This window comes from Pantherophis guttatus, chromosome 6 (assembly GCF_059756535.1).
Source record: "Pantherophis guttatus breed Tessera chromosome 6, ASM5975653v1, whole genome shotgun sequence".
Classification (NCBI taxonomy): domain Eukaryota; kingdom Metazoa; phylum Chordata; class Lepidosauria; order Squamata; family Colubridae; genus Pantherophis; species Pantherophis guttatus.
Window position 1 is genome coordinate 83,695,960 of NC_142068.1, and position 12,809 is coordinate 83,708,768.

The 12,809-nt window shown below is 41.7% G+C and overlaps 1 protein-coding gene across 4 annotated transcripts in view; it reads right to left on the minus strand.

Moving 5' to 3' along the window:
- LOC117676329 (solute carrier family 22 member 15-like) overlaps window positions 1–12,809 on the minus strand; it is a 37,017-nt gene that overhangs the window by 20,263 nt on the left and 3,945 nt on the right. For 2 of the 4 annotated variants that reach the window (XM_034435735.3, XM_034435736.3), the window contains exons 2-5: window positions 9,118–9,264; window positions 5,823–5,955; window positions 3,002–3,166; window positions 268–397 (exon numbers count right to left, since the gene is read on the minus strand). In XM_034435735.3, the coding sequence (XP_034291626.2) occupies window positions 268–397; window positions 3,002–3,166; window positions 5,823–5,955; window positions 9,118–9,264 (575 nt within the window). Of the gene's footprint in view, window positions 1–267; window positions 398–3,001; window positions 3,167–5,822; window positions 5,956–9,113; window positions 9,265–12,809 lie in introns of all 4 variants that reach the window. The other 2 variants (XM_060694950.2, XM_087871812.1) reach the window with 1 other exon arrangement.

A 12,809-nucleotide genomic window follows, 5' to 3' on the forward strand; every position in this document is an offset into this window, starting at 1 on the left:
TCATCCTTGCTCCCTCTCTAGACTGTTTTCGATGATATGGCACGCATCAGGGCTCATCATGCTAACCAGGCTTAGCTTATACTCAACAATACGCAACTGATTTTCAATATTTCTTTTAAAAACACATTGTCAAGCAAACTAAAATAATTCCTCTGATTTCATTCCAAATATAAAAATGTCAAAGTTTTCTCTCTTTAATATTATTATCCTTTAACTTTGGGTTAGTGTTTTTGCCACTTGTCTACTATGAATATAATTATGACTTACAAAGAAAGAAGAAAGAAGAAAACTCCTGGAGAATTTGACACAAAGGCAAGAAGACGCCAGTCTCTTATGTAATACCCCAGTAAAGCATAAACAGCTATGCCAAATGCAAAGGTCAAATTTGTCAATGAACCTGAAGATACAAACAAAAACAAAGTATTTTATAAAATGCTGGGAAAAAAACCCAAGACATTTCAGCACTACACCCATATTAAGAACATAATTTTATTATGCTAAGTGTATAATTTACACTGAAATCATATTAATTATAAATGCACAAATAAGTAAAAAAAGCAATAATTAAAATAATAATTCAACCAAAAAATTGTAAAGAATAATTCCTCATTTTCATACTATATACTAACTATAATAATTGTTATAAAGTTATTTATTGAATAATACTTTTGTGATTTGTCAAGTTCAGTCAACAAATTCAGATTAATTTACTGCAAAACATTTTGTTTATTTTAAGTTCATAACATGCTGTACAAGCTGTTAATCCTTTCTTAGTTTAAGAAATTAGATTCTCATTGTTTAAAAATATGACTTTGGGCAGATATCAATCATGACAACTAACAAGCTTAACATGCTAAGGAAGGGTAAGGTCACAACATTAAGCTATCCCAGATACTTTAACATAACTTCCTACTTTGGGATGAGATATACAGATTAAAGCACAGGGCAAAATAGTATTTTTCAATGTTATTAGCAATTCCAGCCACGTTTGTGTGTACATAAAATCTCACTTGAGCTCAATGGATTACACTCTAAACCTACAATCTAGTACACATTTACTGTAATAATTAAAACAATGGAATTCAGTTCCAATTACAAGTAATCCTTGTTGAATGACTGTTCATTCAGCGACTATTCAAAATTACAATGACGCTGAACGACAGGAACTTTCCTTATATGATCCTAACAAATAATATGGGGGACTGCCGGAACTGCTGTTATAAGTAGCAGTGGCCAGGTGAGGTCGCATTTTACAATTCCATTACTTAGCAATGGAGTTCTCCGTGCCAATTACCATAGTTAAGGAAGGGCTATCCGTATACATAGGACTGGTTTCTATGTCAGTTTATTAAATTGAAATTTAGGCTTCCAGAACCCCTATCAGACATGAGAATTATAGGGGGAAATATCTGACATAGATTGTTAATTGACACTAAACAACACAAGCACAGTTCACAGTAGTTTAGGACATTGTCATCGTGACTAGACACACATCAATGCTAATGTGAAAAGCAATGGGCAACAGTTCTCTTCCCCTGCCCTCGACTAAGTTTTAACTATTGCAGCTAGCTCAATGTCCAAAACATACTATAAACCCCATAGCACCTGAGACAGCAGGCTGCAACTGGCAATGGAGCATCTCTTCAACCTCTCAAAGGCCAGTTTATCAGCAAATCATGCATAAGACAAGATAATTTAACAGGAGAAATAAATCATACAAGGGAAGTAGCCAAGAGCAGGAGATGAAACAGGAATGGATAAAATGGAAAGAGCCTTGGGAAAAAGAAAAACAAATCAACAAGAGAACATGAAAACAGGACATTTTTAGAAGGGAAAGGAAGAGAGGAAAATAATACAGAACAAATATAAAGTAAGGAGGTATTACCTTCGCTCGTTTTTTAAAACTCAAATATAACTGAAAGTTTCCTTTTTTGAAAAAAAAAAAAGATTGAATGCCCATTAGATCAAGTTGATGTGTCTGCCGTCTTTTGATGATAGTTTACAGTGGAGGCTATATCAAAACTTTAGAATATGGGCATTCCATCAGCAATGGAACTTCCATTGTTCTCTCATACCATCAAAACGACAACACAGAAATCTTAAAATCTCCAACGATGATTTGGTGGATACAGCAGACAAAGGGAAGTAAAGAAGTAATTTATCTATTTAGTAATGTCAAGGAGGGATTTTGTGGTTTAATCATTCCTCCCTCTGGCAGTTACAATTCTGACTGATAGATACATATATGGATATAATTATGAATATACAGTGCAATATAGAAATATGTGATGTCATAAAGGTTTATTCTTCGCAGACAGGGTGGATACAAATCGATGATTTTTTAAAAAATCTTAATATTTTTTTATTTAAATCGGATTTTTTTTATTTTTATCAAATTTACTTTAATAAAATGCTTTTGGAACAAAAATCTATCTAATTATAGTTCTCTATTTAAGATACATTAATAATTTAGTTTATTCATGAAATGGAGCTTAGTTATGTAGCATGAGGCTGTATATTCTGCAGTTTGGTAAACTCATTCAATGAATCCAAGCTCTGCAAACTGAGATAACATGCACTGCATTGATGCATTCACACAATTTCACAGCAGAGATGACAGTTGCTCTTTACAAATTATGATTTAAATTGAGTTGATTTAAATCAAGCCTTTTTATTAGTGATTTAAATCGTGATTTAAATCGACTTGATTTAAAACAAATCCACCCTGTTCACAGATGATGTTTATTCCAGAGTTATTGGGCTATGCATGAAAAACCTTCCCCTTAATATGGTTTCCTCAACCATGTTTCTTCACCAGGTCAGTAGGGAAAGGGAAGAACAAGATTTAGACTGTGCACCTTCAGAAAGGATATTTTAAGGCAATGGTATTTAGACTAAAACATTGATATTCCAACCTTAAGTAGCTTTTAAACAATTTTTTGATACACTAAATTTTAACAATTGTGTTTCTTTTATCACAAGTTAAATCCTCAAATTTTACCTGTCATTGCCCAGAAAGATTTTCCTACATATTCTTGTGTCAAAACAAAAGACACTAAGGACATGCCGCCATTTGTAATTCCAACAAAAAAGCGTGATGCTGCAAATATTTCATAATTTGGAGCAAATGCGGAAACGTATCCAAAAATGACGTCCAAAAAAAGCCCTGCACAAAAGATATATAACAAAGAAAAATTAATATAGTGCAATCCAACCGATTCAGAGACTTTATTATATAGTATGGCAAATTTACAAATGGAAAAAAGGCAGAAAGGAAATTATTACCAGTTTTTTTTCATAGTGGTTAAAGAAAACTAGTATAATTATTTTCATCTAAGCCGACACATATATATTCCAGATTTTCTAAAGATATTCTGAAAAATGTAACTTTCTTGCAATATGGATAAGGCAAAATATTGGAAATGCAGTCCAAATGAAAGGTATTTCAGACATGATGCTATTAATCCTGAATTGAAAATATTGTGGCAAGAAACAATAAAAGTTACATTTATTAAGAAAATGTGTGGTACAAAGATGTGACTATATTAGGTCCTATCCCAAAAAAAACCCCAACACAAATATGTTAGTTGTTTATGATATGTTTCATTGCTTTCAAGTGAAAATCCCATCCTACTGATGCCTAATTTGAATTGAGTCTCATGATATAGGAGGTTGTCCTCAGCAACCTACGTGCTAAGTACTGGTCTAAAACCAATATTCCTGCTAAATTATGCCCATATGTGGCCAAGCAACATTTGCGCACATCCCCCCAAAAACCCCAGCAGCTTCAGGAATTCTCTTCCAGGTATTATGAGCTAGTGCTCTTCAAGAGCTGCATTTCAGCAGAAGAAAAGCTACCGTATTTCCCCAAAAATAAGATCCTGTCTTATATTTTTTTGAACCCTGAAATAAGCGCTTGGCCTTATTTTCGGGAAGGTCTTATTATTTTGGGGCGCGTGGAGCAAGATGGGGATCCTCTTGCCGTCTTACCCGATTTCCAGCTCTGTCTCCCTAACCCTAATCAGAGAAATGGTGGGGACCAGCTGCGCATGCGTTTAAATATTTTCGGGGGAGAGTTTATTTTCGGGGGAGGGTTTAAGGGGAGGGTTTATTATCCGGGGAGGTCTTATTTTTGGGGAAACACGGTGGAGGTCTGGGGAGGGAGTGGGGGGCACAGGAGTGAGATCGGCTGCATATCAAGCTCCAAGCACTGAGAACCAAGCTGGGGGGACTGTCTGACAGAAGGGAAGGTCTTCCCCATCCAACATTTGCTCATTCAGCACGAGTGCAATCCCTGCTGCCCTCAGCACCCTTCCCTCGTCTCCTTTGAGCATCTATGAATTGAGGAATATATGCACTCACTGAGTGCAAAAAGCTGTTGCTTTTGCAAAGAGCCACTGGAGGGTGGGGGGGAGGAGAGGAGGTCCTGGCTGAGCCCGGTAAGGAATCTCAGTAGCACCCCATCTGAGTCCAATGCTGGCAAGGCAGCCATCCCACAAGAGGCTTCCCAGCTCCAACCTGTCCCCAAAGCATTCGCTCCTGGCTTCTGTTTGAAAGGGGCAGCTCCTTAAAGTTATCTGATTTACAGCCAGGGTACAACTAAGGACAGAGCTGGGCTATCCACCCTTCTGCTGGCTTCAGAAACAGTCAGCTCTTAAAGCTTATAAGAATTTCATCTAGATCCTGAGACATGATCGTCACTTGTTCAGCAGCTGCTACCTAGAAATTCACTACTTTTGAACATGGAGGATCCATTTAGCTAGCAAGGTTTGCATTTATTGAGACGCCAATTATTTCTGAGCTGCCAAAAAGTTAGCAGGCGGTCACATGCATCAGGACGCATCTCTGAACCCTGTTGCAGATGGGTTCTGAAATAATACCACCACCCTGTGCAAACTGGAGCCTTTGAAATTATACTCTGATTTGTGTGGGGCTGACTCTCAGCTCAGCAGACCTGGCCTAGAGAAAGAATCCGATCACCTTTCTTTGCCTGGGACTCAGAAGTTTAAGATCTGAAAAAAACCAAAACCCTGAGCTAAAGATACCCTAAGCAAGGTTCCTGTTGTGGCCCGCCAGTGGCCAGCAGAACTGGCAGCAGAGTCAGACAGTGAGGAGGTTGGGGAGGAACATGGGCCAGTCCTGGAGGCTAGGGAAGTTTCGGACGAGGGCTCTGCGTTGGAGGCAGAGAGGCGGCCAAGGCCATCTGGCAGTTATCAGCTAGACAGCAGTGAGGCAGAGGAACAGCTGCAGCCTGTTCCCAGTGTGCGCATGTGCAGAGCTGCCAGAAGAAAAGAACAGCTAGGAAATCAGGGTCGACTTGGGAGTAAAGCCACAGGTGGACGATCAATGGCCCCTCCCATAGGAAATAAAAGAGGAGCGAAAGGGGAGAGTGGATTTTTTCAGGGAACAATTCGTTTGTTCGGTTCAGGAGTGTGAAGATCTGTCCGTGAATCTCAGAGACTCTGTGCCAAGTCTTTCCTTGCATTTGGAAAATATTTACATGGCAGCTTTCCAAGCTAGATAAGGTCTGTAGTCATAAATTCACCTTTGAAAGACTGTTTGCCAGGCCTTTGCTGAATGTGAATGAGAGGAATTCACATTCGTTTAATAAAAGGGGTTTTGTCGGTACCAGGATTCTGCTTCGTGCTTTTTGGGGAAGCCTAGGTCAGAACAGTTCCCTCTCTGCTGTCCTCCAACCTAACCTAAGCTTGCCCTGACCATCTCAACTACTGCTCAGAATTTTTTTGCTTTCCTGGCTTGGACAAAAGGCTTGAGGATCATCAAATACATCCATAACATACAACGGCTGTTTAACATCTTACCTGTTAGATATACAGGCTTTCTGCCCAATTTATCTGACAATGGGCCAAACAGTATATTTCCAATAAGTAACCCACCAAAATACAAGGATGAGGCTAGGTTCACTTTGTATGCTTCATGTTTGATTAAATACCACTATGGAAGACAAATAAAAAAAGAGACTATTTTCATTTAAAATACTACTATTCCAGTGATTGCCTCTAATCACAGTAAAGTCCCAAAACTGCTTTGCCCACTCATTTTTCTTTCACTGGAACAATCGCTTGGGGGAGGTAGGAATTTAGTTTTTGTTTTTGAAGGTAAAACCTCAGGAATTGGGTCAAGATCAAATTCCCAAGCTGCTCAAAGGGTTTAGAACTTATGCTATAATATAAAAATGAATGGTAAAAAAGATAAGTACATAATAAATAACAAAGAATAAAGAATAATATAAATTATTTTTGCCTAACCATATGCTGTCATATGATTTAGGTTACTGTAACAAGTAGAAGTAGTCCTCATTTAGTAACCACAATTGGGCGAGTAGCAGCTGCTAAGTGGAAAATCACATGGCCATAACTGTGCTTTTCTTTTCTATATCTGCACCATTTGCGATGCTCATCCTGGCATTGGCATAACAAGCAAGAAGAGAATTTATGTTTGCATTTACATTCACTGTAGAGGAGAAAAAAGCAAGTAGGCATAGAGAGGGGGAATGGATCAGGCACAACAGAATTTGCATCCTGAAACTGCTTTTTCCCTCTATACCTCTGCAGTGTGAAGAGAATGGAGAGAAAGGTGGTAGAAGAGAGCAAGCAACACACAAAACGGAATACAGCACCCTAGATGATAAGACTCAAGATCCAGATGGATCTTGACAGACTTGAAAACTGGACCCTATCTAACAAAATGAAATTCAATGTAGAGAAAAGTAAAGTCTGGCATTTAGGCAAAAAAAAAACAAAAGTACACGTATAGAGACTGGGTGATACCAGGCTTAATAGCAGTAACTGTGAGAGGGATCTTGGCGTCTTAGTGGACAATCAATTAAATATGAGGCAACAGTGTGCAGCGGTAGCCAAAAAAACCAATGCAATCCTAAATTGCATTAACAGAGGGATTCAAATGAGGTACTAATACCATTCTATAAAGCCTTAGTAAGACCACATCTAAAACACTGCATCCAGTTTTGGTAAACGCATTATAAAAAAGATGTTGAGATTCTAGAAAGCGTGCAGAGAAGAGCTGCAAAGATAATTAGGGGACTGGAGGCTAAAACATACGATGAACGGTTGCAGGAACTGGGCATGGCTAGTCTAGTGAAGAGAAGGACCAGGGGAGACAAGTTAGCAGTCTTCCAATATTTAAGAGGCTGTCACAGAGAGGAGGGGGTCAGGCTGTTTTCCAAAGCACCCGAAGGCCAGACAGGGAATAATGATTGGAAGCTGATCAAGGAGAGATTCAACCTGGAAATAAGGAGACATTTTCTGACAGTGAGAACAATCAACCAAAGGAACAGCTTGCCCTCAGGAGTTGTGGGAGCTTCATCACTGGAGGCTTTTAAGAAGAGATTGGACTGACATCTGACAGAAATAGTGTAGGGTCTCCTGCTCTGGTGGAGGGTTGGACTAAATGACCTACAAGGTCCCTTCCAACTCTGTTAATCTAATCTGTGCTTGTGGTTGCCAGCACCAGTGAATTGGCTTCGATACGTATTTCCCACTGTGTGCCTGTTTACTCTCTTGATTTCTTCCCCTCCAAACTCTCTATGCTGTAAGGAAGGGGGAAAAGAAAGTATAGGACGTACTGACTCTAACAGAGATCACATGACTGAGGGATGCTGCAAAGGTCATAAATGCAGGCATTAATTGTAAAGTTATATTTTTCAGTTCCATCGTAACTCCAAATAGTCACAGTGGTTAAGGGAGCACTACCTGTATTTGGGTGTGAATTTTGGCTCTCAGTTTAGGTACAAAGGGAACAACTTTTGGGAAATGTGATCAAAAGGCAAAGGCAATGAAATGGCTATAGTTGTATAAGAGACCCTGGTGACCTTCAGAGAAGCCATTCCACAGATAATCTATTGCAAGACTCTGCTTGTGAGACGAGGCTCTAGGGATCAGATGGGATTACTGATAATATATCAGCCAGCCACCCCAAACTACATGAGGCAGTGGCTGGACTGGCAGTGGAGTTCCCCAGACTAATGGTACTGGGCAGAGGTGGGCTTCAAAAATATTAGCAAGGGGTTCTCTGCCCGGTTGCTGGGTGAGCATGGCCTAGTCGGCCTCCTGCACCACAGCAGGGGCAGTGGGGCGTTTTTGCCCTTCCCAGACTCCGGAGGCTTTACTTGAGCCTCTGGGAGGGTGAAAATGGCCTCCCCAGACTCCAGAGGCCCTCTGGAGGCCGGAAACGGGTTTGTTTCTGGCCTTCCCAAACTTCCGGTAGGCCCGTTTTTCACCCTCCTCAAGCCTCCGTGTGCGCCCTGCACTTTCCTGCATCCAAAACGGCCTCCTGGGAGGGGAGGGGAGGGGTGGGCAGAGCCACCCAGGAGTGAGATTTGGAGGTTCTCCGAACTGCACAGAATCTTAACTAGAGGTTCTCCTGAACCCCTGCGAACTCCCAGCATACCACCCCTGGTGGTACTGAGGGATTTTAACCTGATCCCTCTGGGCACCAGTTCAGAGGTTACTTGTGAGTTCGAGGCTACATGCCATCACGGACTGATCCAGGTTATGGGGGGCAACTCACAGCCAACTCACACTAGAGCTGGTTTTTATTTTGGGACAGTGGCAACATATTCTGAAACTGGGACATTACCATTAATGGCCTTGGATCACATCACCCCTATGTAGCCTCTCTGAATAGCATATATAAAAGCAGAGAGCACCCTGCTTTTCTCAGAAATTCTGGGAGATGAAATAACAGAAGAGATGCTAGAATGTTACCAGAACAAGATGAGGGAATGTATATTGGTCAAGAGTATGTTTATGTTTCTTTTATAAGTTTACTTCTTACATAAAAGACCCCAAAGCACCTTTTAAACTTACACTACAGGAAGTTCTACAATTCTATACATGTGATAAACTCCTACATGTTGATATAATACAGCATTGTCCCTTTAGAGCATTTACATTTCAATGTCTTGTGCCTGAATAGGCTAGAATTTTGTTTTCCACACTGAAAACTATCCTCTTCTTTAACACAGCCAGCTTAACTGGCTTTTTTAAAATATATACTCAGCCGCTATGTTAGTTTTGGCTGGGAACCTAAACTGCATAAAAATATTATTAACTCAAGAAAACAAAACATACTTGCCTCTGTTGCTATAGAAGTGAAGTTACTGGTAAACCTGACGTGTTTTGCAAGAGCTTCTGCACTAGTCAGAATTCCTTCTTGGTCAAGATGATATTCTGGCACAGCTCCCACGAGAACAATAAGCATAGACTGAAAGGCAACAAACACCTTAAAAGGAAAACAAAAAGAGGTAATTTATGGTAAACTGTCAGCTCTCTCTGTCTGTCTCTACTCTCTGTCTCTCTCTTTCATATACACACAAACACACACATTTGTTCATGGATCATAGCTTTGGGGGGGGGGTATTGAAAACATTTCACATACAAATTGGTCTAATATACATAGAGTTCCTAGTACACAATATTAATACTCAAATGAAAATATTCTCAGTGACACATACATTCATCCTAGGAGTAATCTGAAATGTATTAATACAGTATTTCATTGATATCTTACATATATTAACTGATTACAATCCAATATGAATATAGAGGAGACATATCTAAGAATGTACAGAACTGGGTTTCCTGCCTGAGTAGGGGGTTGGATTAGAAGACCTCCAAGGTCCCTTTTAGCTCTATTGAATTGAATTGGGAGGGGAGGGAACCTCCTCTGCCAACTCACCACCCAGTCATTACAGCACAATTCAACATAGCCAATTCACCGCAGGGACAATTTGCCACTGGTGGCCGGAGGGAGAACCAGGCAGGCAGGCAGGCAGGCGAGCGAGCGATCAGGTAGCCAGAGTGCAGTGTAGCAGTGGCAGCTGGGGGCTTCCCACCAGAAGGAGAGACTCAAGATACAGAAGGATCTTGGCAGACTAGAACATTGTTTTAGAGAGGGCCCAGTGTTCAAATCTATCAAGATTCTTCTGAATCTTGAGCCTCTCTTCCAAGGTGTTAAGAATTTTCCCCAGCATGGTGTCATCTGTAAGTCTGATGTGTTCCCCTTCTATCCCCTCATCTAGATCGTTTATAAAGATGTTGAAGAGTACCGGGTTTAAGACAGAACTTTGGGATACCCTACTGCAGGCGTCCCTCCATTTAGATAGAACTTATTATTTTTTTATTTTTTATTTTTATTTATTTTTATATGCCGCCGTTCTCCGGAGACTCAGGGCGGCTTACAATGCGTTAAGCAATAACCTTCATCCTTTTGTATATATTATACAAAGTCAGCTTATTGCCCCCACAAACCGGGTCTTCATTTTACCCACCTTAGAAAGGATGGAAGGCTGAGTCAACCTTGAGCCTGGTGAGAATTGAACTCGCAGTAATTGCAGGCAGCTGGATGTTAAATGCTGCCTTAGTAGGAGGCATTAACCTCCTACGCCACTCAGGCTCCTTCATTGAGAACTTCATTGAGGACTACACACTGAGTACATTTGGTCAACCAGCTGTGAATCCATAGATGTAGTTCCAACTCTGTTGTTCTGTTATTCTATTATTATAAAGAATAATATCGGAATCTTGAAAATCTGAGAGAATTCCTCTTCCACTAATAGCAAAAGAGAATCAAGAGGGACAATCAAGTTTCTTCCTGATGTTTTTCTAGGCTAAGGTGATGTTTTTGTAATGGGTATTCATATAAGGTAAATGTAAAGGTTCCCCTCGCACATATGTGCTAGTCGTTCCCAACTCTAGGGGGCGGTGCTCATCTCCGTTTCAAAGCCGAAGAGCCAGCGCTGTCCGAAGACGTCTCCGTGGTCATGTGGCCGGCATGACTAAACATACTCCTCTAGAAACATTCTAGAATCACGGGAACCAATTTTCTCCCAGAACCCTCCCATATAACAAATCGCAGCCTCCAATTGAGTTATAGATAGCAATAGTGCCACTACTGGCACTATTTCATGCCACTATCCTTCTGGAGGATGAGATGTACCAGTCTTTGCATACACTCAGGACTATCAATCCTTAAATACCTACTTTAGTTAAGAAACATTTTCACAACTTATACAGGTAATCCTCAGATTATGATGGCAATTGGGATGGAATCTCTGTTGCCAAGAGATGCAGTTATAAAGTGTCATGTCACATGACCATAATGCTTAGCAACAGTAATCCTGGTTGCTGTTGCAACCGCAGGTCTGCACAGGTCCTTAAGAGAGGACTTTACATGACTGGAGTTTTAGGCCAGCAGGTGTTAGCTGTAGGTGGGTGGGAGAATGCCACAGGTGGGCACTTCTGAGGGCAGGTGGGCTATGGAGTGGGGACTGCTACTGAGCCAGATGGGCATGGTGTGTGTGTGTGTGTGTTGGGATCTTGTGCTCCACAGCAGGGCCCCTTGGAAGAGAAAGTAGCAGCAGGACATATGGAAACAACTTCTGGCCTTCCCGCCAGCTTCCCTATTGACTTTGCTTCTGGGAAACTGGCAGGGAAGCTCACAATGGTCTTCAAAGATAAACAAGTTGTCTCCTGAAAAATGGTAATCACGCGACCTTGGCTCGCTGCCATGTTGCAAGCACAAGGCATTTCCTGACTTTACAAGGCTTAAAGAAATAGTTCCCCCAGCCTTGACCACGTTTATTCATTACTTTCCCCTATATTCCATATTTTTCTGACATGCCTTGAAGGTCCCTTCCATAAATATTGCCTTCTGGTGGGACCTAGGAAGGCTCCTTTTCCCATAGCAGCCCCTACCCTGTTGAATACCCTTCCCCCAGCGATTCAGTAGCCCCCACCCTTTTCGCCTTCTGGAAGGTCATAAAAAGCTGGTTCTTCCCCCAGGCACTGGGATACAGTAAATCCGTGATGGTGAACCTATGGCACATGTGCCACAGCTGGCACACAGAGCGCTCTCTGCGGGCACGCGAGCCATCGCTCAGCTCAGCTCAACCATGCATGAGTGCGTGCACGCCTCCCACCGGCCAGCTGATTTTTGGGATGTGCAGGGGGCAGAGGGCATGTGGGAGACGTGCACGCATGTGCGGGGAGGGCATGTGCATGCATGGGGCGCAGGAGTCATGCACACATGTGCGGGGGGTGGGGGCGGAGCTGCAGGGAGGCCTGCTAGGCACAAAACAGGGGGCGGGGGGTGCAGCCCCCTCATTGCTTGTTTTTGGGCCCAGGAGGCTGCAGGGAGACCTACTAGGCCAAAAACAGGGGTGGGAGGGTCATGTGCGGGGGGCAGGGAAAGCATGGGGCCATCGCATGTGCATTGGGAGTGGGGAGGTGCGCACGCATGCATGGGGGGCACCCATTGCATTATGGGTGCCGGCACACACGCATGCTGTCACGCGTGCTTTCAGCACACAGCAAGAAAAAGGTTAGCCATCACTGCAGTAGATGATTTGCTGGGGGCATGTCAAGAGGATGATAAACTGGTTAACCCCGGTAACTGAGTTCAAACATGCTTGGGATGAACACACGTCCATCATCCGACAAAAATTTAAAAACAAAATTAAAATTAAAAAAGAAAATAAAAAAAACCTCAAGGCCAGACCGGATGACCATTAGGTTTTTTTCCCCCTCCTGTCGGTTTTCTGTGTTTCTATGACTGAAGCACTTTTTCATTTTTGTTCCATGTGTTTCTTTTCCTTCTTTTTTTTTTAGGGCTTGAGGGCTTATTGTAGGTGTAAATCTTTTAAATAAATATGTGATAATTTCGCTTCTCCTCTATGAGGCAAAGAAGAATACAAGCCTTGGTGAAATCATTTCAATGAAAGCAGGCCTTGCTGGGCCTACTCTGACTGACCTAAATTCTGCAACCAG